Below are 21,310 nucleotides of genomic sequence, written 5' to 3' on the forward strand. Positions count from 1 at the left end.
TCACATTCATGTCAGCTATTGTGATGCTCCTTGTGCATACTGCCACTCAGAAAACACTCTGCAGTCTAGTACTCAGTCGCAGCATTTACTTGGTCAGTTTAACTACATCCAAAGCCTGCCGGTATTCTGATCATTCCACTAATGTACCACCAATGCATCAAAACATGTTTTTTTGTTTTTTTTTTAATGCTGAAAGGAGCTGGAAAAAAAAGTCACAACAAATCCTGATTCTAGTTAACAGTTGTGTAGCTCAACATCGATCCAGTGTTTGTCTGTTAGGGCTGAGAATGTATTTGCTTTTTAACCTTTATGTCAATCTTGTTGGTGTAATTGCTCAGAAACTTGCTTGTGCGCCGTATGTGAGCATTCCACTAGGGGGAAGAGTAGCGAACTCAGACTTCATGTCAAAGAGCATGAAAACAATTAAAGGTGGGGTCTGTGATGTTTTCTGGAGCATTTTTTATCATATTGTCTGAAAACCTCCTCACGACCCCATTGCACCCACTAAAATAGAATGTTTGGAAAAAAAACTAAATCTTTTAGTCCATTGTAGAGGGTGTAGCAAGAGGAAATATCTGACCAATAGAAGTAATGATGAGAGTTACTTCTATTGGATTCTGACACGCCAATCAACCGTCAGCCCCCCTCACCCCTCCCCCTGCGCGTTCACAGACTCGTGACTCGTTCATGTGTTTTGAAGGCGTGGTTTCGAGGGGTGGGCTGAAGGGAGAGGCAAGGTATTTTCAAAAATATAGCTTGCAGGAACCGTTTTTCCAAGATCTCAGACCCCACCTTTAAGGAGGTCAGTATTTGTTTCACATGAGGATGACATGAGGAAAAAGCTAGAGCTTTTCGGCATTGCAGATGGTATTTGAGGCCTCTAAGTCAGTGAAATGGGATTCATGCTCATATTATGCCCTACACTTCCTCTACTAGTGACCTCCGTATACGATCCGGCATGTGTTTTGCATTAATTTCCAAGGACTTGCACAACAGACTCGAAACAAGCAGAGGATATGCAAGCTGGCCATCCTAAATATGCATACTTGTAATAAAAAGCTAAGAGCAGAGGGGCAAGTGTAACCGTCTGTTTGTAATTACGACAGAAAAGAAGGGGGTTGAATTGAAGCACGGCATGCAGCTAATATATGGGAACACCCGAATATATTTATTTATTTTTTAAAAAGCATAGCTTGATTATTTCCTGAGAATTGTGACAGCTGGTCGGCCACAGAAAGGTTTAGTCCAATGAAAGTTTGGTGTTTCTTTTAGCATCCATTTGATTTTAATTGAATGATCTGAACACAGCATTTCACAAGATACTGTAAATGTAATGTTACATTGTAAAACTTAATGTTTTATACTGTTTAGTGGTAAAAAAAAAAAAAGTATTTGTTTATATTATGCATTAAGTTACATGCTTTGTGCTCTCTGATTCTTTCAGTGGCGCAGAAGCTCTGCCACCTGCTTGGAATGAATGTTATGGAGTTTACCCGAGCCATCCTCACCCCGAGGATCAAAGTGGGACGAGACTATGTGCAGAAGGCACAGACCAAAGAACAAGTAAGATGCCAGTCAGAGTTCGTTGATCTGTAGATTAGTTTAGGGATTATGTCAGAAAATGACCATTAAAAATGTCTAAAACTCATGTTGATCTCTTACAACTTGTTCGATATGATCAGCAGTCTAAAGCCCCAAAGTGAGAAAAATGGCAAAACTCCTGCAACCTGACTCTGGAACCTTGAAATCCATCTGCTTTTCAGTGAAAGACTTCAATTATTTACTTAGTATTTTCTTGACAGTGTATAAACTAAGTGTGTCACACTAGAGTAAACTTTCCGTTGCACTTTCGTAACATATGTTTGGACGGGTCATCTGCCACATCTGGATAATCGGCTGCCCCATTTTTAGCATGTCTTGACATCCTGTCAAGGAAAATCTGCAACTTCCCAATAGCATCCCAACGTGTGAATTATTTTACGCCGCTCATGTCTCGTGGGGTTATGCAGCTTCGGTGGCGTCTCACATCTGTGCCTCTCTGCTCTTTGCTTTACCCCAGGCTGACTTTGCGGTCGAAGCCCTGGCCAAGGCGACGTACGAGCGGCTGTTCCGCTGGCTGGTCCACCGCATCAACAAGGCTCTGGACAGGACCAAGCGGCAGGGCGCCTCTTTCATCGGCATCCTGGATATTGCTGGCTTTGAGATCTTTGAGGTGTTAATGCTTTAACTGCAACAATCAGTTTAACACCCACCTTCAAAAAGATGACGTCTGAATTGACTTCCGCTGCTTGCTCTCCTTTCAGCTGAACTCGTTTGAGCAGCTGTGCATCAACTACACCAACGAGAAGCTGCAGCAGCTCTTCAACCACACCATGTTCATCCTGGAGCAGGAGGAGTACCAGAGGGAGGGCATCGAGTGGAGCTTCATCGACTTCGGCCTCGACCTGCAGCCCTGCATCGACCTCATAGAGAGACCGGTCAGTCCTTCTGTCCGTATATCTGACTTTGCGTCTTCTTTATGAATATATTATAAAATACATTTTCTTCTCAGAACAATCCCCCAGGAATTCTCGCTCTGCTCGATGAAGAGTGCTGGTTTCCCAAGGCCACGGACAAGACATTTATAGACAAAGTGCTGCAGGAGCAGGGCACGCACTCCAAGTTTCAGAAGCCGCGCCAGCTCAAGGACAAAGCTGACTTCTGCATCATCCACTACGCGGGCAAGGTACGTATATCAGGCCCATGAAAGTGCCCTGCTTTCTTATTGCTGTCTGAGGAGGGCTCCGTTAATTTTGAAAACCATCATTCACGTCCCCCGTCGTAGGCCGAGCCGTTGTCGCTCCCTTCGTGCTTTCCTTGCACAGCAGCTTTGCCTCTGGCCCGGGTTTCACTGAGGTTAACACTTTGCTCCTTTAGCGGCGTAGTTACCCAGGTCACAGTGTAAAAACAAAAGCCGCCGTTGTTGCGCCGCTGCCGCAATAAGCCCACATCTGGTTCACATTGCGGCGAGCCTTTGATGCCTGGTGGCTACATAATTCAAGTTCTGAACTTTCACCTTTGTGTCTGGCATCTGAAAAGAGAAAAGTGATCCTCTTCAACATTCTGTGCCTGTCAGTCATACCGCAAAGTCGTGTATTTCCTCTACAGTTAATTACTAATTAATTACGATTACCTGTGTGTGTGTGTGTGTTTTTTTTTTTTTTTTTAATCTTTTGAAATATGTGTTTGCAAACACAGTGAAGACAGGCAGTCCTGGTCCTGATCCTTACCATCCCAAATAGTTGAAAATGCCAGTTTCTGCCAGATGCTGGATCCGGGATTATGTTTGAATTTCACCACATGAGCGCTGCATGACAGTGATACTGGAGTGGAAAATAGGAGCAAACATCGTGAGTTTGCTTTTCCAGAATTTTGATTAAACCCACATGCAGGTCTTCATCTCAGGTTGCTGGTAGTGTCAGTTAGTTTTGCTCTAGTCTGGACTAATCCAACTCTCTGCACTGTATGTCAGATATGTGAAAAGCACGCTCTGTCATCATGTTTCAGTCAACAAAAAAACCCTCCCAGCAGATGATGGTTACACGAGTCTTGTTTTGCATGCAGTTGTTTTATTAAAGATAGCCAAAGGTTTTGCCGCTCTTTATATCGTCCAGAGGTAACGAAGGCAGCACATCTGGTGCTGCCGGTAAGTCAAAACCGCTATCTACTGTAGCTCTCACTTGAGATGTGCTGCATGGACTGTCTCAAACAGGTGAGGCATCAGAGCCGAGACACTCAATCTTCTGAGAGTGTAGTTTGCAAATGTTTAGCTTTTTACACTGTCAGTGCTGGAGTATGGGAGCGAGGCAGAGAAAGGCAATGGTCGGGATGTGGAAAAGAAAGGCTTTCGTCAATGAATCTGATTCAGTGCCGTGTGGTTTTGCTTCTCTGCTGTTTGTTTGCCAAACCTTGTGTAACCAAAGTATAACAGAGGTATTCTTGTTTTTTTTTACTATTCGGGTCACTGCCTCAGAAGTATTCTCGTCTGTGCCATTTGCTGTGATTTCATTTTGGGTTTTTTGGCATGAAAACACGGTGGAATGTTTAGTTGTGGAACTGCTAACATGCTCCTGAATCCCCGTGTTTCCATAGGTGGATTATAAAGCCGATGAGTGGCTTATGAAGAATATGGATCCTCTGAATGATAATGTGGCCACGCTGCTTCACCAGTCAACTGATAAATTTGTGGCGGAGCTTTGGAAAGACGGTGAGTGTGTTAACGCTTTGCTTTTTTGCTTTTGCTGAGGATCATATTGATATATAGAAATATATCTGATGTATAACCATTGTATGATTGATGGTGAAGTTGGAAACCATAATATTAGTTTTTATTGCACAAAGCATAGTATCAGTTATCATTCCTGAAGGGTAGTACACATTCGTCTCCCTTTATACTTCTGCTGTTGGAGGATTTATGTAATCAAAGCAGAAGCACGAGGTCAAAGGGAAATAAAACAGAGCCAAGACATTCATCTCTCAGATTTATTATTAAAAGATTTACTGTCAGTATTACACATAAAACTGTAGCTTGTTGATCTTTCAATTACATGGTAACCATAGTCCTCGTAATCGTTGTTTTGATTTGGCACATTGTGAGTGAATCATAACAATACTGCTCACATAGAAAGCAAAACGGCGGTGAAACACTTTCTGGACTAATATCTTACCTGATGAATGAGAAGCTGTGAATATCTTAACACTAGTGTTGAATAACGGCCCGTTGTGTAGCATTGTGATGATGTGCTAACATTTACTCTTTTCTAACATCTTCTCTGTGTGGTGAGGATCTGTGGGAGTGATGAGCGTGTGTTCGCATGCTTGCTTTCTTTTTCTCTCTCACTCTCCTGTCTTCTCTCTCTGTTGCTGTAGACATTCAGACGTTTCAGAGAGCCTCTTTCTATGACAATGTGTCTGGGCTCCATGAAGCTCCAGGTGAACGATAGTAACAACCTCTGTGTAAAAATGGCTGCATCTCATCCCCCCTTTTGCACTGTAGGGCTCATTGTCTCCCTTGTCCTGTCATAGCTGCACTCTGCTTCTAAAAGCTCCCCTCTGGCTTTGCATGGCTCTGCTTGAGTTTATTTCAAACTTCTGATACTACAAAACGTTAATTCCTCGCCCAATGCCGGTTGGCTTACTGACGTTACGATTATTACAGCAACTATTGCTTTAATGTCAAGCCAGGTAAGGCATTTATTTACCTTTTTTTCTGGCACAAACGCAAACCAGTGTCGAGCCGACTGATACAGTTACTGTCTAAAGGCTGAAAATACGAGACTGTAAATATTTATACTGAATTTTTCCTCGATCAAAGGGATGCATTTTAAAGCCACTTGCAGGCTCCCATACACTGTGAGGGTTGAAGTTAGGACACTAAACTGATGAGAGGTGGTGTTACAACATCAAACGGTCAAATACCTATTATTCATTCAGTGCAGTGATTAACAGTCGGTTCCTATGCAGGGATTTTTGCTCTCTGAAGGCCCCATCTGCAGAAGGAAAGAAATGGCAGCTTCCAGGCTCACTAGATTCCAATCTGATTTAGGTTCCTGATATATTTGTGGTGTCATTTATTTGTTCCAGAAGAACTGAATTTCTCTGCGTGCCAGATATCTGGTCCAACTCTCTGGCATTAATCGTGTTTTATTTAAAAACACTGTGCTGCAGAACTGTCATCCAGATGCAGGCCTTACAGAAATGTCTCTTTATATATTCAGTGTCTTCAGAAAGTATTCACACCCCCTTCTTTGTTTCCAATTTTCTTATGTTGCAGCCTGTTTGAATTCTTTTTCTCTCTCATTAATCTACACTCATTACCCCACAATGACAAAGTCAAAAGTGAATGTTAGAAATGTTGTACATGCGCATGGCACAACATAGGAGAGCCAGTCCCTCTCATACTCAGCAGTGCACCTACATCTCAAGGAAAAGGGACACACTTTTGAGGACAGTATTGTACACGTTCTTGACAGAGAAGACAGATTAAACTGGAAAAACCATCTTTGAACAGAGGTATCACCTTCCCAGCACCAACAATGCAGCAGTGTCTCTCCTCCACAGGCAGTTTCACAGCCATTCACATCTTGGATCCTGTGACCAAAACTCACTCCTTCAGGCAGGTAGACAGTTCATAGGTGATAATAACTCAAACGACGTGCATATTGGTCATATTGGGACTGCAACGACCCTTTCTGCTTATAAGCTGATACTCCCCACCATCTAGTTCAGAACTGAAGAAGCCTTTCGGAGGAGAGCTCTTATATTTACCATGACCGGGATGACTGATAATCTTCATCAGCATATCTGTGAATGTCCTAGACTCAGTGATCCAGCCAGAGCCCTGACTTGAACCCTATCAAATATCTGTGGAGACACCTGAAAATAGCTGTCCACCAACAGTCCCCAACCTGCAACCTGACTGAGCTTAAGAAGACAAGAATAATCCCCCAATCCATGTGCACAAAGCTTGTTGCATCATACCCCACGAGACGTGAGGCCGTAATTGCTGCCAAAGGGGCTTCAACTCAGTTCTTAGTTGAGGGTCTGAATACTTTTGTATATGTGATATTGTTTTTTCCCTTTACCAAATTTACCAAAAGAAGCCTTTTAAACTATTGTAGCAATGAGCTGCAACATGTGAAACTGGAAAAAAGCGAGGGGGGCCTGAATACATTCTGAAGCCACTGTGTGGAGCGTTCTCATTCACACTTAACAGCCTCATGTGAGCAAAATGATTAAAGTGCACAACCTTAAAACGTTTTTGGGTGTTTTTTTAACTGTTTTTCAACTTCATTACAACAGTTAACTGTCATCCAATTGATTCCCGTTTTTGTTGACGTGCGCTCAATGAGTAACAGTCAACTGACAAAAGCCGCTCACGATTAGCACATGAGATATGACGTCATGTCAACGCATGGAGAAAACAACACTTTACCAATGATAGGACCAGTTTTACTAAGTTAAGATTTTCCTTAAAGCACAAGTTAGGGGCCCACAAAGAAAAATTAGTTGCACAAACTGCCAGAGGTCTTATTCTTAGATGTCTTTTAAAAGTTCTCCAGTTTTTATTCCTCGTATACTCAAGGAATTCCTTAATCAACATCTTGTGCTATCACTGTAAAAGTATCTGTGCACTGTAGATGTTATGTCAGCCTGGAGAAATTTAAATATTAACATCATAGAAACTGTAACAATGTCGTAAATGCCATAACAATTTTCCTCAACTAAGGGCATTCAAGAGATTTTTTGCAGTCCCTTTAGGCAAGGCAAGTTTATCTGTACAGCACAATTCAACTACAAGGCGATTCAAAGTGCTTTACAGAGACATTAAAACAGTAGAAATAAAAAGCATGATTTAAATTTTAAACAAAAAAAAAAGAAATAAGAACAATAGATAAAATCAGTAGTTAAAATGTGATTAAGTTTTGAGCTTTATTCAAACGCAGCTGAAAATAGGTGAGTCTTCAACCTGGACTTACATACACTGAGTGTTTCAGCTGATCTGAGGCTTTCTGGGAGTTTGTTCCAGACATGTGAAGCATAGAAGCTGAATGCAGCTTCTCTACGTCTGGTTCTGACTCTGGGAACTGATAAAAGACCAGATCCAGATGACCTGAGGGGTCTGGAAGGTTCATACTGGGTCAGGGGGTCACTGATGTATTTTGGTCCTAGACCATTCAGAGCTTTAAGTGACTCTCGCTAAAACTAAGGAGACATTAAGCTTTAAGTGTTACAGTTAAGGTGGAAAACCTCATCAAAGAAAACCACAAACGCCCTGTGCCTTTGACACTTTAACAGAGTTTATTTTTTCTTTGCAATTTTCTGCCTTTATTGGATAGTTGGCAGGTAAACTGAGGGTGAGTTGCACCCAAAGCAGGAAGTTTGACTTTTTTTTTAGATTCACTGTGACCAGAAGTGAACAGAATATTTTAAACTGACATTTATGTACGGACCTAAAGTGACAGAAAGACCGTAAATCGATATAACGACTAAAAATCCAGTTTTAAGTGTGAAATAGACCCCAAAATCTCCTTGTTTTAGCTATATTTTTATGCAATATAAAGAAACACAACATCTCTTGGTTTTTTATAAAGTATGCAACTCCTGTTTCACAGATCAAAAATCACATCAATTCTGCATTAAAATGCATTCCAGCATAAAGAAGAGAAGAAGAAAAAAGGTGTAGCATTGAACTGATTGAGAGAAACAAGCTGTTGGCAAACGTTAGCCTGTGTTCATGTTACGTGTACGATAAAATCAAACCAGCTCTTTGGCCTTAAGCCGCAGCAAGTGTGACACTGTTGTCTGTCCTCGTACTTTATCACAAAAACGGATAAGAGGAAGACCATGCTCAGCTGAAACTTGTCAGTCGTCATTGGCAGCATGTTTCCTGATGAACATCCAGATGGGATTTCAATAAAAGACTCACTTTGTGTAACCATCCCTGTCAGTCCCTTCGATGCAGTCGGTAAAACATGCGTCAGAAAAGAAGATTTATTTACCAGCAAGTTGTAAATCTGTCATGTCCGTTTTTTCTCGCCAGTCGACCGAATCGTGGGTCTGGACCAGGTCGCGGGCATGAACGAGACAGCGTTTGGCGCTGCCTACAAGACCAAGAAGGGCATGTTCCGCACAGTGGGACAGCTGTACAAGGAGCAGCTGTCTAAACTGATGGCCACGCTCAGGAACACCAATCCCAACTTCGTCCGCTGCATCATCCCCAACCACGAAAAAAGAGTGAGTCTCAGCATCTGAAGTGGCTGGGATGTAAGGATGGGGTTTGATCAGATACACGCACACCGGATGCTGCTATTATACACACAGCTGAGAGTGGAGCTACGGTTCCAGCTCAACTCTGTTGTTTAATCCTTCTTCATTGTGTGCGTTTTTGCTTATTCCTTCCCCGTCTCAGGCTGGTAAACTGGACCCCCACCTGGTTCTGGACCAGCTGAGATGTAACGGTGTGTTGGAGGGAATCCGAATCTGCAGACAGGGATTTCCCAACCGCATCGTTTTCCAGGAGTTCAGACAGAGGTAGAGTTTTACCTCTGACTTCATCATCATATTTCCTGCGTGTGCATTTGTGATTAGCATAAAACATAACAATATACATTTCATGAAGTAAAGCTAATTCAGATAAATCTTCCAGAGATGCGGTGTGATGTAAAAGTGTTTCCAGGTTCTATGATGTTTGGATCACAGAAGCCTTGGAGTGAAGCATAAACAATAGATCTTGTAGATTTCTTGGCTTTAATGTTCTTTGTAAGTTTGTTTGATAAAGACTTCTTGCTGCTTTCTTTCAACCCAACACAATTTTGTCTCGATGCTGTGTCTAGGTATGAGATTCTCACTCCTAACGCCATTCCCAAGGGCTTCATGGATGGAAAGCAGGCCTGCGAGAGAATGGCAAGGATCAATTTAAACTCAAAACGTTTTATCATTGCAAACAGCAGCCTGAGGCTTGAAAGTCAATTAGTGAAATATTACAACTCTAATTCCGAGGCTTGGATGCAGAATGTAATATTTTGCAAATCTCATAAAGTGATATTTTTATTGTTAAACATCTGGGAACTGAGGACACCTCTGGGAGAGGAATGTTGTCCCATTCTTTAGATGTTTTGCTTCAGTCAAATTCAAGATGAGCTCATAACTTTTATAAAACAATAAAATGCCTCACTTTAAACATTTAATATGTTTTCTGTGTTCTGCTGTGAACGAAACATTGTTTTTTTTTGTTTTTTTAGAATTCCAGATCATCGCACCCAGAAAATAGGCTGAATCTTCTGCTTCAGCTGCATCTTACCACCTGTCTCCATCTTTTTTTTTGGTAGATCCAAGCGTTGGAGCTTGACGGGAACCTCTTTCGCATCGGCCAGAGCAAGATCTTCTTCAGGGCAGGAGTCCTGGCCCACCTGGAGGAGGAGCGGGACCTGAAGATCACTGACATCATCATTTACTTCCAGGCCGTCTGTCGAGGTTATCTGGCACGCAAGTAAGGATTCAACGCGTAGCTGGAGCCATTTTATCTGGTCACAGAAACATGGATTTTACCGCTGTCTCTATGTCTGTTCTCATGTTCTCTGCTTGTGATGCTTCAGAGCGTTTGCTAAGAAGCAGCAGCAGCTCAGCGCCCTGAAGGTCCTCCAGAGAAACTGCGCTGCCTACTTGAAGCTGCGTCACTGGCAGTGGTGGAGGCTCTTCACTAAGGTCTGGGCTTGTGTTCTTGGTTATATTCTGTGCTAGTAATGAGGTCCAAAGGAGAGCACATCAAATTTATCAGCAGAGACTGTGAAATTGACCTGTCTGCAATATAATTCAGTCACTTGAGGCCCTCCAATATGACAGCTGGAGTGTGTTTTCATCGCTCTGCAGGTGAAGCCCCTCCTGCAGGTGACCAGGCAGGAAGAGGAGATGCAGGCTAAAGATGAAGAGCTGGTTAAAGTCAAGGAGAAGCAGATGAAGGTGGAGGGAGAGCTGGTGGAGATGGAGAGGAAACATCAGCAGGTCAGCTACTACAAACGATGGCTACAAACAGATTTATTTATTTTTTTCTACGTGTGCTTTAAGCATTAACATTATTCATGTGCAGCTACTCGAAGAGAAGAACATCTTAGCAGAGCAGCTGCAGGCAGAGACAGAACTGTTTGCAGAGGCCGAAGAGATGAGAGCTCGCCTTGCATCTAAAAAACAAGAGCTGGAGGAGATCCTGCATGACCTGGAGTCCAGGCTGGAGGAAGAGGAGGAGAGGTCCCAAGGCGTGCAGAACGAGAAGAAGAAGATGCAGTCCCACATCCAGGTGTGTGTGTCCAAGAGTTGTGGGTATGAGTAGGGAGGAAACCAGTAATATGACATGAGTGCAAAAACATGCTGCTGTAACTGCTTCTGTGATTGGTGTCGAAGGACCTGGAGGAACAGTTGGATGAGGAGGAGGGTGCCAGGCAGAAGCTCCAGCTGGAGAAGGTCACAGCTGAAGCTAAAATGAAGAAGTTTGAAGAGGATATTTTGCTACTGGAGGACCAGAACTCCAAGTTCCTGAAGGTGAGAGGAAGACGGCTCTGAGGGAGCTTTGGATGGATAACGTTGTGTTGTAGGATCATGAAAGGTGATTTTATAAAGAGGCGGAGGGCGTCACCCTTTCCTGCACGACAAAAGCACAGCTGAAAGAGGTTTGCCGTGTGCCGAGCGGTCTCTGTTTCTGCCTCCTTTAGGAAAAGAAGCTGCTGGACGACAGAATCAACGAGATGACGTCACTGCTAACTGAAGAGGAAGAGAAGGCCAAAAGCCTGGGAAAGGTCAAGAACAAGCAGGAGATGATGATGGTTGACCTGGAAGGTAAAGAAGTTACCTACAATGCAAATTTGCCATGCTGCAGGGATCTTTTATTAACCTACAGCATCTTCTATTTTCTGATTTAGAGAGACTAAAGAAGGAGGAGAAAACCCGCCAGGAGCTAGAGAAGGCCAAGAGGAAGCTGGATGGAGAGACGTCCGACTTCCAGGACCAGATATCCGAGGCCCAGTCCCAGATAGAGGAGCTCAAAAGTCAGCTGGTCAAGAAAGAAGAAGAGCAGCAGATGATGCAGGCCAGGTAGGAGACAACCACACAGAGTGGAACGCCTCCGCTCACTTCACCAAAGTCTTGCATAACTGCGTGAGCTAAATGTGGGTTTTTAAAGCCTGAACACTGATTCACTGAGATTCTGCTTCACAATGTGAGTCAGTGTGAGATCAGTGCATCACAGAACTTCCCCGCAGTTCACACCGAGGTGAAGGCACACCATGCATTTGGTCGAGATCATTTTGCTCAGCTGGCAACACTCCAGATGAATGTACAGCAGTGATCTTGTTGTGTTTAAATGAAAATGATAGCTGTGATATTTTACTTACTGTTGGGCATCATAGCCTGCTGCAGGCTGGAGGACTCAAACAGAGCACAGTGCTGCCACCTAGTGAGCCAAATGGAAACTCTTCATGTGTTATTTGTTATTTTGTGGGATTGTTTATTCAACTATTTTGATAAATGAAGTGTTTCTTCTATACAGTACTATACAAAAGTCAGCTTTGAATTAACATTTTGCTTTCAATGAGCCATATTTAGTTCTAAAAAGCTTTCCGAAGGCCTTTTTCAGAGTTTTTCTTTAGACATCGGCTGCTTTTTCTCTCATTCCTCAGTCCTTGTACCTGGCTGTATACAGAGGAATGCGTTTTTTTGTTCTTTTTTGTTTGTCAAGTCATTTTAACACTGACCTATGAATCTTTCAAGCATAAAAAAGGTCAACTTCGAACCCAAAAAAAGACAACTTTGTAAAGAACCCTTTTTAAATTGTGTCATTTAGCACATTGTCCATAGACATGTTGCAAAGACACAGCATTTGTTCTTTTCTTCAGTTGCATCTATAAAAAAACACTAAAAAAATATTATTTTATGGTCTTACAGGCATAAAATAGTGTTTTCGCACCGACATGGTGATTCCCTAAGAGCTATCAGCTGAAAAGTTAGCATATCTCAGCGTGGTGTGCAGTGTGTCCTTAAAGAAAAACTTTTACAGTAGATTAAAAGTGTCTGAAGTCTCGTCGGTGACAGTTCTCCAACACGTTCTTACGTTTTACCAGAGGTGAGGAAGAAGTCACCCAGAAGAACAATGCTCTGAAGCAGATCAGGGAGCAGCAGGCCCAGCTGTCTGAGCTGCAGGAGGACCTCGAGTCAGAGAAACAGGCCAGGAACAAGGCCGAGAAACTCAAGAGGGACTTGAGTGAAGAGCTCGAGGCCCTCAAGACTGAACTGGAGGATACCCTCGATACGACTGCCGCCCAGCAGGAGCTCAGGTGCCGTACTCCTAATATCACTCACTCTTCTCGTAGATGGTGGGCTCTTTGTAGACTGTGTCACTGTTTTTTTGCAGGACCAAGCGTGAACAGGAGGTTACAGAGCTGAAGAAAACCATCGACGAGGAGACCAAAAACCACGAGGCTCAGATCCAGGAGATGCGGCAGAGGCACGCGACTTCCTTGGAGGAGCTGTCGGAACAGCTGGAGCAGGCCAAGAGGGTGCAAGACCTTTCCAGATAGAACAGTCTAATATCACAGCTGCACGAAATACACCAAAGAGAAGCTAGTAGCGCTTTATTGTTCAATAAGAGATATGTTTGTTGTTTATGTATAGTTCAAGGCTAACCTGGAAAAGACCAAGCAGAGCCAGGAGAGTGCCAACAAGGAGCTGGCCAGTGAAGTGAAAAGCCTGCAGCAGGCCAAGACCGAGTCAGAACACAAGAGGAAGAAGCTGGAGGCTCAGCTGCAGGAGTTCATGGCGCGGGTCACAGAGGGCGAGAGGACCAAGGGAGAACTGGCTGACCGCACGCACAAACTGCAGGTGAGCAGGACTCCGCATTACAGCTTCAGTTAGCTGCATTTTTCCTTTTGCCAAAAGATAATCAAATGATTTTTGGATTTCAGATACCAGCACAGAGGAAAGAATTAACTATATGTTTTATAACTGCTGATCATAAAGGAATATCTCAGTAACAATAAACTCTGGCTCCTTTTTCGAGACATTTCAGAACAGAAAGTAGCTTTCATGAGCCTAAAGTTGACTTTACTGGTTATAAAAACACATACAATGTTAATTTGATTTAATTTCTCAACAATGATCTGGTTGGATCGTCTCCATACAGACCGAGTTGGACAACGTTTCGGCCCTGCTGGAAGATGCAGAGAGGAAGGGGATCAAGATGGCCAAAGATGTCGCCGGATTAGAGAGTCAGCTGCAAGACACACAGGTGAGCTCAGTACTTCTGAGTAGTAATAATCAAACTATTTATTTATGATTCCTCTCGTTTAAACTAACGGGATCTGCATTCATTTTCATTTAGGAGCTGCTCCAGGAGGAGACCCGTCAGAAACTAAACCTGAGCAGCCGCAATCGCCAGTTGGAAGACGAGAAAAACTCTCTGCAGGAGCAGCAGGAGGAGGACGAGGAGGCACGCAAGAATCTGGAGAAGCAGCTGCTGACCCTGCAGGCTCAGGTGGGACGTGAGACCTCAGGTGTATGATGAAATGGTGTTTTGTTCCGTTTCATGCTGGCTCTGATGGTGTGTGTTTACAGCTCTCTGAAAGCAAGAAGAAGCTTGAAGATGACGTCGGGACAATAGAGGGCCTGGAGGAGGCCAAGAAGAAACTGCAGAAGGATCTGGAGCTGTCCAGCCAGCGTCTGGAAGAGAAGTCGATTGCCTTCGAGAAGATGGAGAAGACAAAGACGCGTCTGCAGCAGGAGCTGGATGATCTAACTGTTGACTTGGATCATCAGAGACAGATCGTCTCCAGCCTGGAGAAGAAGCAGAAGAAGTTTGACCAGGTTAAAATGCTTTTTATTGGGGACATTCTACATATACTTTTTTTTTTTAATTTGCTTTTGGTGGAGTGAGTTTGCCCTTTTGAACTGTACTCTTTCTTTTTTTTTTTTTTTATCTTTACAGAGGTTTTAAGAGTCACAATTGATAAACATAATTTTCCCTGAAACACCAATGTGCAACCTCCTCTGTAGATGCTGGCTGAGGAGAAGAGCATCTCCGCTCGCTATGCTGAGGAGCGTGACCGTGCCGAAGCTGAGGCCAGAGAGAAGGAGACCAAAGCTCTGTCCCTGACCAGAGCCCTGGACGAGGCACTGGAGGCCAAAGAGGAGCTGGAGAGGGTTAACAAGCAGCTCCGTGCCGAAATGGAAGATCTGATGAGCTCGAAGGACGACGTGGGCAAGAATGTGAGGGTCACAATGCTGTGGTCACGTCTAAAGTTTCGGAAGAGCAACTTTTCCCACATTCCCATTCTTTTGTCATTCACCTTCTCTTCCTACTCTTCCGTATGTGTCAGGTCCACGAGCTGGAGAAGTCAAAGCGCACTCTGGAGCAGCAGGTGGAGGAGATGAAGACTCAGCTGGAGGAGCTGGAGGACGAGCTGCAGGCCACAGAGGACGCCAAGCTGCGCCTGGAGGTCAACATGCAGGCCATGAAGGCTCAGTATGAGCGGGACCTTCAGGGCCGCGACGACCAGAACGACGAGAAGAAAAGAGCGCTGGTCAAACAGGTGCAAAATGAAACTTTGTATTTCACTTAATCTGGAGGAAACTGTTCATCCCACCTGCACCTTTTCACGCCTCCCAGTCTAAAGACTTGTAACGGCTCATTCTTCCAGGTGCGAGAAATGGAGGCCGAGTTGGAGGATGAGAGGAAGCAGAGAGGTTTGGCTGTAGCTGCTAAAAAGAAGCTGGAGATGGACTTGAAGGATATAGAGAGCCACATAGAAGGAGCCAACAAAGCTCGGGACGAGGCCATCAAACAACTGCGCAAGTTACAGGTCTGCGTTTTATTCACGTGTTTCATTAAGTTGCAGCTCGTGCTTCGCTCCCCATTCACAGCGTTATTTTCCGTCCTTCAGGCCCAAATGAAAGACTATCAGCGGGAGCTGGAGGACACCCGGGCTTCCAGAGACGACATTTTTGCCCTGTCTAAGGAGAATGAGAAGAAACTCAAGAGTCTGGAGGCTGAGATTGTGCAGCTGCACGAGGTCGGGGGCATCCTGGTGTTCAGGCACTTTCTGTTTGGTTGTTTTTGTGGTTTTTGCATCAACGGCACAGCAGGAAGAGCTAAAAGCCTTTTTCTGCTCGACAGGACCTGGCAGCATCTGAGAGAGGTCGGCGCCACGCCGAGCAAGAGCGGGATGAACTGCAGGATGAAATCTCAAACAGCACCTCTGGAAAGTAGGTTTACCAAGCTGACCACGCCAGAGTCTGCGCAGGACAGATGTTTCTCCTTTCAGCACATTAATGGGGCTGTTTTCATTTGTTGAGAGTGCGGTCATGAGCACTGACCTGAGTCGCTGCTGTTATTTAGATGTTTCCACCTCTGAAAGCAGCCTCTCCGTTTCACCCCAGCTCAGTGACTGCGGGACGAGCAGCACAACAACTGGAGCCAGAGAGAGGGGAAAATGAAGGCATTTTTGTTGCCTCTAACGGGGCAAAAATGAGTGAAAACTCAACTGCAAGCAGAAAGTTTCTAGCAAAACACTGAAGAAAACCCGGAAGAGTTTTTATTTGGTTTCACTCTTTAAATCATTTAATGTAATTAAGGACTTGTGACATCATGCATGTGACACCGAGTTCAAATTTGTGACATTTTCATTTGAATGTATTCAAGACAACTTGTCTTCTTTGTGTGTTAGATCTGCTCTGATGGACGAGAAGAGGAGGCTGGAGGCTCGCATCGCCCAGCTGGAGGAGGAGCTGGAGGAGGAGCAGGGCAACATGGAGCTGCTCAACGACCGCTTCAGAAAGACAACCATGCAGGTTCGGCTGTCTTCTCCTCAGTCATTACTCCACTAAAATCATCTGTCATGATTTGTAAGGAGTTTTAGTTTGCGAGTCCCTCTGTGGATGTATGATAAAAACGCAGCCCTCTCTCTGTGTTCTGACCCCACACACACACACACACACACACACACACACACACACACACACACACACACACACACAGGTGGACACCCTGACAACCGACTTGAGCGCAGAGCGCAGCACAGCACAAAAGAGCGAAAATGCTCGCCAGCAGTTGGAGCGTCAAAACAAGGAGCTGCGGGCCAAGCTGGGCGAGCTGGAGGGTTCTGTGAAGAGCAGGTTCAAAGCCTCCATCACTGCTCTGGAGGCCAAGCTAGCACAGCTGGAGGAACAGCTGGAGCAGGAGGCCAGGTGGGAAAGAATAACACTGAGGAACGTTCCTATCGGATCCCTTTATTTCAGTTCAGACCATGAAACACAATCTGCTTTTATCCTGAAGGGAGCGAGCAGCAGCCAACAAGCTTGTGAGAAGGACCGAGAAGAAGCTAAAAGAAATCTGCATGCAGGTGGAGGACGAGCGTCGCCATGCCGACCAGTTTAAAGAGCAGGTACATCTGTTGCTTAGGCGTTAGGACGCCACCTGTTGCATTCAAAAGAGATGTGCGAATTATGCAGGATGAGTGTCTTACTTGTGTTGGTGTGTGTGAAGGTGGAGAAGGCTAACTCCCGTATGAAGCAGCTGAAGCGGCAGCTGGAGGAGGCCGAAGAGGAGGCCACGCGGGCCAATGCTTCGCGCAGGAAGCTGCAGAGAGAGTTGGATGACGCCACGGAGGCCAGCGAGGGCCTGAGCCGGGAGGTCCACACGCTCAAGAACCGCCTCAGGTGCAGAGCAGGGCACGGAATGACCCACTGTCACGTTTAAGCTATGTTCAGGGAGCTGCATCCTGACAGAATCTGATGGAGACTTGTGCAGCAAACCTTTGTCTCTTTTTGTTTCTGCTGGTGGTGTCAGAAGCCTCGCTATAACCTCCGCTCCTCTTCCTCCCGCAGGCGCGGCGGACCCATCAGCTTCTCCTCCAGCCGCTCGGGCAGACGTCCGCTGCAGGTGGAGGGAACTTCCTTGGACCTCCTCTCCGACGATGACCTGGAGAACAAGATTACAGACAACAACGCCAATGAGACCCCAGCCGGAGTGGAGGAGCAGAAGCCTTAACCTTTGCTCTGGCATCCACGCATCGCTCAGCCCCCACAGTCACGCCCAGACTCTATTCGCTTAAAATAAGGACACTGAATTTAGCACCAAGTCCTGTTTGAGTAGACCCTTCTCTCCAAATTACATGCAGCACAATCTAAACCACAGCACCCCATATTTCTCTCCTCACCTCTCAACCTTAACAGACACCAGCAGTGGGACCCCCAACGCCCCACCTGAGTATGGAGGGAGCACTTCTCTGCCTTACCCCTCTGTGTCGAGCTGCAGGGCTGCATGAAAGCAACAGGCTGTGACACCCCCGAATCCCTGCACATATTAGAAATAAAGTGCCCCCGCTCATAAAGCCGTGAGTGCACATGTGTCTGGGTGGTGATTATGGTTAGCTGTGTAAAAGGCTTCCAAAACGCTGCAACAATAGCACTGCGGTATTTGAAAGAAATTAATTGTGACGAATCAAACAACCTTCTGAAAAGATTTTTTTCATCTGTCTACAATATCCTGTTGTGCATCGGTTTAATTACGTTAGTTAAACTGTAACTGAATAGTATTTTATGGTTTTGCTTGCATACGAATCCACAGATGTGACTATAAGCCGCCTTGTTGCTTTTCCGACCAGCGTCGGTTCATCAAATGCTCGACAGTGGGTCAATGTTGACTTGTAATTATGTGGTGTGAGTGCTAAAAGCAGCAGTCGCGCTCCTCTTCTCCTGCTTATTTCTTCTTCTGTGCCTTTTTCGCTCACTCGAATCTGAAAAAACCATTTACGCCACATATATTGTTCATATATTGAACCGTGCATAGTTTCATTGAAGGTATTTTCATAAAGAAGAGATCATATATTTGCATATTTGATGAAATATCGGTGGAAACCTGGCGCTCTATCAAATGTATGTCTTCCTCCAGCTTTTATGTCACCATGACGATTGATATGTCAGCAGTATGGGATTCTTAGTAGATGGGTGCTATGACTTTTTCTTATTGATAACTTTTGTACTTTTTGAGTTATTAAGAGTTAAAAATGATCCAATAGACATCCACTGTATTTATATCTCTGCTATTGTATACAATACAAACTCCATTCGTGTTTCAAAATGCTCAGTATTGCACACTGATCCTGTGTACCAATGCCCGTTATTCTGACATGTACAGTGTAGGAGTCATTAGGAGTTATATCATGCATTAAAGTCTATGAAGCTCAGTTCTCTCCAAATAGGTTTGTTCATGATGTCGTCCATGTTTTGGCTGGAAAAAATCTGCATGAGTGCAGTAGCTTTCATTTTTTCTTATTTCTCTTAACATTTTTTGGCTTTTTATCAAAGATACTACCTACAGTAGTTCTACAAATCAGACCAGGGAGGTTACGGCACTGTCAATGCAGCCAATGAAGAGGAGCTGAGATTTAATCCTAACGCTTGCTGCAGCATTTTGGATCAGCTGGAGACATCTCAGAGAACTATATACCTGACTAAGCGCTCATTAATTGCAGGTATCCAATGGGCTGTATTTATAAAGCATGTTTCAGTCTAGTCGGCCACATTCACACACACACTCATACAGCTTCTCTGAGTCTATATGGTGTCAGAGGATATGCAATGTATGACTCACAGATCCAGGAACAATCGTGTGTCATCTTCAGGGAATTGTTGATGAGCAGCACAGAACTCATCCCGACCCGGTGAGAGTCTAATGAGGCTTAAGAAGATTCAAGGAAAAAAAAAAAAGGCTGAAAGTTTGCATTAGGTTTGAAACTTTTAGATAAGAGTTATGAAATGAACTGAGAGGGTTAGGCCAATCAACATGGAACGACACTACAGTGTTATAGAGAAGGGCAGCGTTTCCCAGATTCCTCTCATGAGTTGGTAGCACTTCCAAAGAAAGATTTCCCTTTCTCAACTTTTCAGGTGGTTTTGTAGGAGAACCAAAAAAATAGTGATATTTGGTCCACATCTGGCCCACATAACATTTGCCGGTGCCAAACATAGTCCATATTAGGCCCAAATGTACCTACAGTCTGGGTTGTGTATTGGGTGCTACGCAATTAAACCATCTAATTGTGTTGAAACCTCATTTTCACAAAAAAATTGGAAAATTCTTTTGAAAATGGCATAAAAACAAACCACTTTCACTCAACACAGTCAGCTGCTGTATAATGTAAGCTGAAACTGTATTACAGAAAGAGGAGGCCGTACATCCACACTGTACAGAACATGGCTGAGTTCTCTGGACACAAACTCATCTCAGATGGACAGAAAGACAGTGGACATGTGTTCTGTGGTCAGATGAGTCTACGTTTCAGCTAATTTTGTGAAAATGAAACGGGTAAATGTCAAAGATGAGAAAGATCACCCAGGTTGTCATAATCGGAAGGTGTAAAAGCAGGGGCGGTTTGTCCATAAGGGCGATGCACCACCAAAGTGGTCGGACTTAAAGTGTCATATTTTTCCGTAGCTTGACAGTGGTTGTGACAGTTGTAAACAGTTTCAGCTGCTCTGTCTGTCACTGTCCAATCAGCGTGAGGTATTTCGGTCAGGTTGAAAATTGCCCCAACTGCTCCCATTGACTCTAATGTCAATATCATTTGAGGAATTAAACAGGGGAAAAAAGAGAGTAAAGTGAGGAAAGGTGTGACAGATGAGCTCCCCCAGCAGTTTAGGCCTATAGCAGCTTAACTATGGGATGTTTCAGGATCACCTGAGCCATCCCTAACTATAAGCTTTATCAAAAAGGAAAGTTTTAAGCCTGGTCTTAAAAGTGGAAAGGGTGTCTGCTTCCCGGACATTTACTGGCAGCTTATTCCACAAGAGAGGGGCCTGATAACTGAAGGCTCTGCCTCCCATTCTACTTTTAGAAACTCTGGGAACCTCAAGTAAACCTGCAGTTTGGGAACAAAGTACTCTGTTGGGAAAATATCTTATAATGAGATCTTTAAGATATGATGGAGCTCAGTCATTAAGAGCTTTATATGTAAGGAGAAGAATCTTAAATTCTATTCTGAATTTAACAGGGAGCCAATGAAGAGAAGCTAAAACTGGAGAAATATGATCTCTCCTGTTAGTTCTCATCAGAACTCTGGCTGCAGCATTTTGGATCAGCTGGAGGCTTTTCTGCATCACTCTGAGACAAGATGTTCCTGATTTTAACAATGTTACGAAGATGAAAGAAAGCAGTCCTAGAAACCTGTTTTATATGCGAGTCAAATGATAAGTTCTGGTCAAAAATAACTCCAAGGTTCCTCACTGTAGAACTAGAAGCCAAGGAAATACCATCTAGAGTAACTATATAGCTAGACAATTTCTCCCTGAAACGCTCAGGTCCAAAGATAACGACTTCAGTTTTGTCTGAATTTAGCAGCAGACAGTTCTGAGTCATCCAGGACTTTATGTCTTTAAGACATGCTTGTAGTCTGACCAACCTATTGGTTTTATAGATAAGTACAACTGAGTATCATCAGCATAGCAATTTATGCCATGCTGTCTAATAATGTTACCTAATGGAAGCATGTATAAAGTGAAAAGAATCGGTCCAAGCACAGAACCCTGAGGAACTCCATGACTTACTCTTGTGTGTGAGGAAGAATCTTCATTTACAAGAACAAACAAAATCTATCAGATAAATATGACTTAAACCAGCCTAATGCAGTTCCTTCAATCCCAATAACATGTTCAAGTCTGTGTAATAAGATACTGTGATCGACCGTATCAAATGCAGCACTGAGATCCAACAGGACAAGCACAGACACAA

General features: G+C 44.1%; 1 protein-coding gene across 2 annotated transcripts in view; it reads left to right on the forward strand.

The window, feature by feature from the left end:
* Positions 1–18,767, forward strand: part of LOC142372092 (myosin-10) — a 54,808-nt gene extending 36,041 nt beyond the window's left edge. The window contains exons 12-43 of one of the 2 annotated variants that reach the window (XM_075454882.1): positions 1,445–1,563; positions 2,060–2,212; positions 2,304–2,477; positions 2,552–2,725; positions 4,132–4,246; positions 4,909–4,971; positions 8,582–8,775; positions 8,951–9,072; positions 9,375–9,444; positions 9,870–10,030; positions 10,137–10,245; positions 10,411–10,542; positions 10,628–10,834; positions 10,939–11,076; positions 11,247–11,370; positions 11,454–11,625; positions 12,651–12,863; positions 12,941–13,085; positions 13,201–13,407; positions 13,709–13,813; positions 13,907–14,059; positions 14,140–14,388; positions 14,578–14,790; positions 14,901–15,113; positions 15,222–15,383; positions 15,465–15,593; positions 15,698–15,786; positions 16,248–16,371; positions 16,559–16,767; positions 16,856–16,964; positions 17,066–17,238; positions 17,407–18,767. In XM_075454882.1, coding sequence (XP_075310997.1) covers positions 1,445–1,563; positions 2,060–2,212; positions 2,304–2,477; positions 2,552–2,725; positions 4,132–4,246; positions 4,909–4,971; positions 8,582–8,775; positions 8,951–9,072; positions 9,375–9,444; positions 9,870–10,030; positions 10,137–10,245; positions 10,411–10,542; positions 10,628–10,834; positions 10,939–11,076; positions 11,247–11,370; positions 11,454–11,625; positions 12,651–12,863; positions 12,941–13,085; positions 13,201–13,407; positions 13,709–13,813; positions 13,907–14,059; positions 14,140–14,388; positions 14,578–14,790; positions 14,901–15,113; positions 15,222–15,383; positions 15,465–15,593; positions 15,698–15,786; positions 16,248–16,371; positions 16,559–16,767; positions 16,856–16,964; positions 17,066–17,238; positions 17,407–17,569 — 4,883 coding nt within the window. In that variant the 3' untranslated portion in view covers positions 17,570–18,767. The remainder of the gene's footprint in view (positions 1–1,444; positions 1,564–2,059; positions 2,213–2,303; positions 2,478–2,551; positions 2,726–4,131; positions 4,247–4,908; positions 4,972–8,581; positions 8,776–8,950; positions 9,073–9,374; positions 9,445–9,869; positions 10,031–10,136; positions 10,246–10,410; positions 10,543–10,627; positions 10,835–10,938; positions 11,077–11,246; positions 11,371–11,453; positions 11,626–12,650; positions 12,864–12,940; positions 13,086–13,200; positions 13,408–13,708; positions 13,814–13,906; positions 14,060–14,139; positions 14,389–14,577; positions 14,791–14,900; positions 15,114–15,221; positions 15,384–15,464; positions 15,594–15,697; positions 15,787–16,247; positions 16,372–16,558; positions 16,768–16,855; positions 16,965–17,065; positions 17,239–17,406) is intronic. The other variant, XM_075454883.1, reaches the window with a different exon arrangement.
* The last annotated feature ends 2,543 nt before the right edge of the window (positions 18,768–21,310 follow it).

The sequence above is a fragment of the Odontesthes bonariensis genome, chromosome 21, assembly GCF_027942865.1.
Source record: "Odontesthes bonariensis isolate fOdoBon6 chromosome 21, fOdoBon6.hap1, whole genome shotgun sequence".
NCBI lineage: Eukaryota > Metazoa > Chordata > Actinopteri > Atheriniformes > Atherinopsidae > Odontesthes > Odontesthes bonariensis.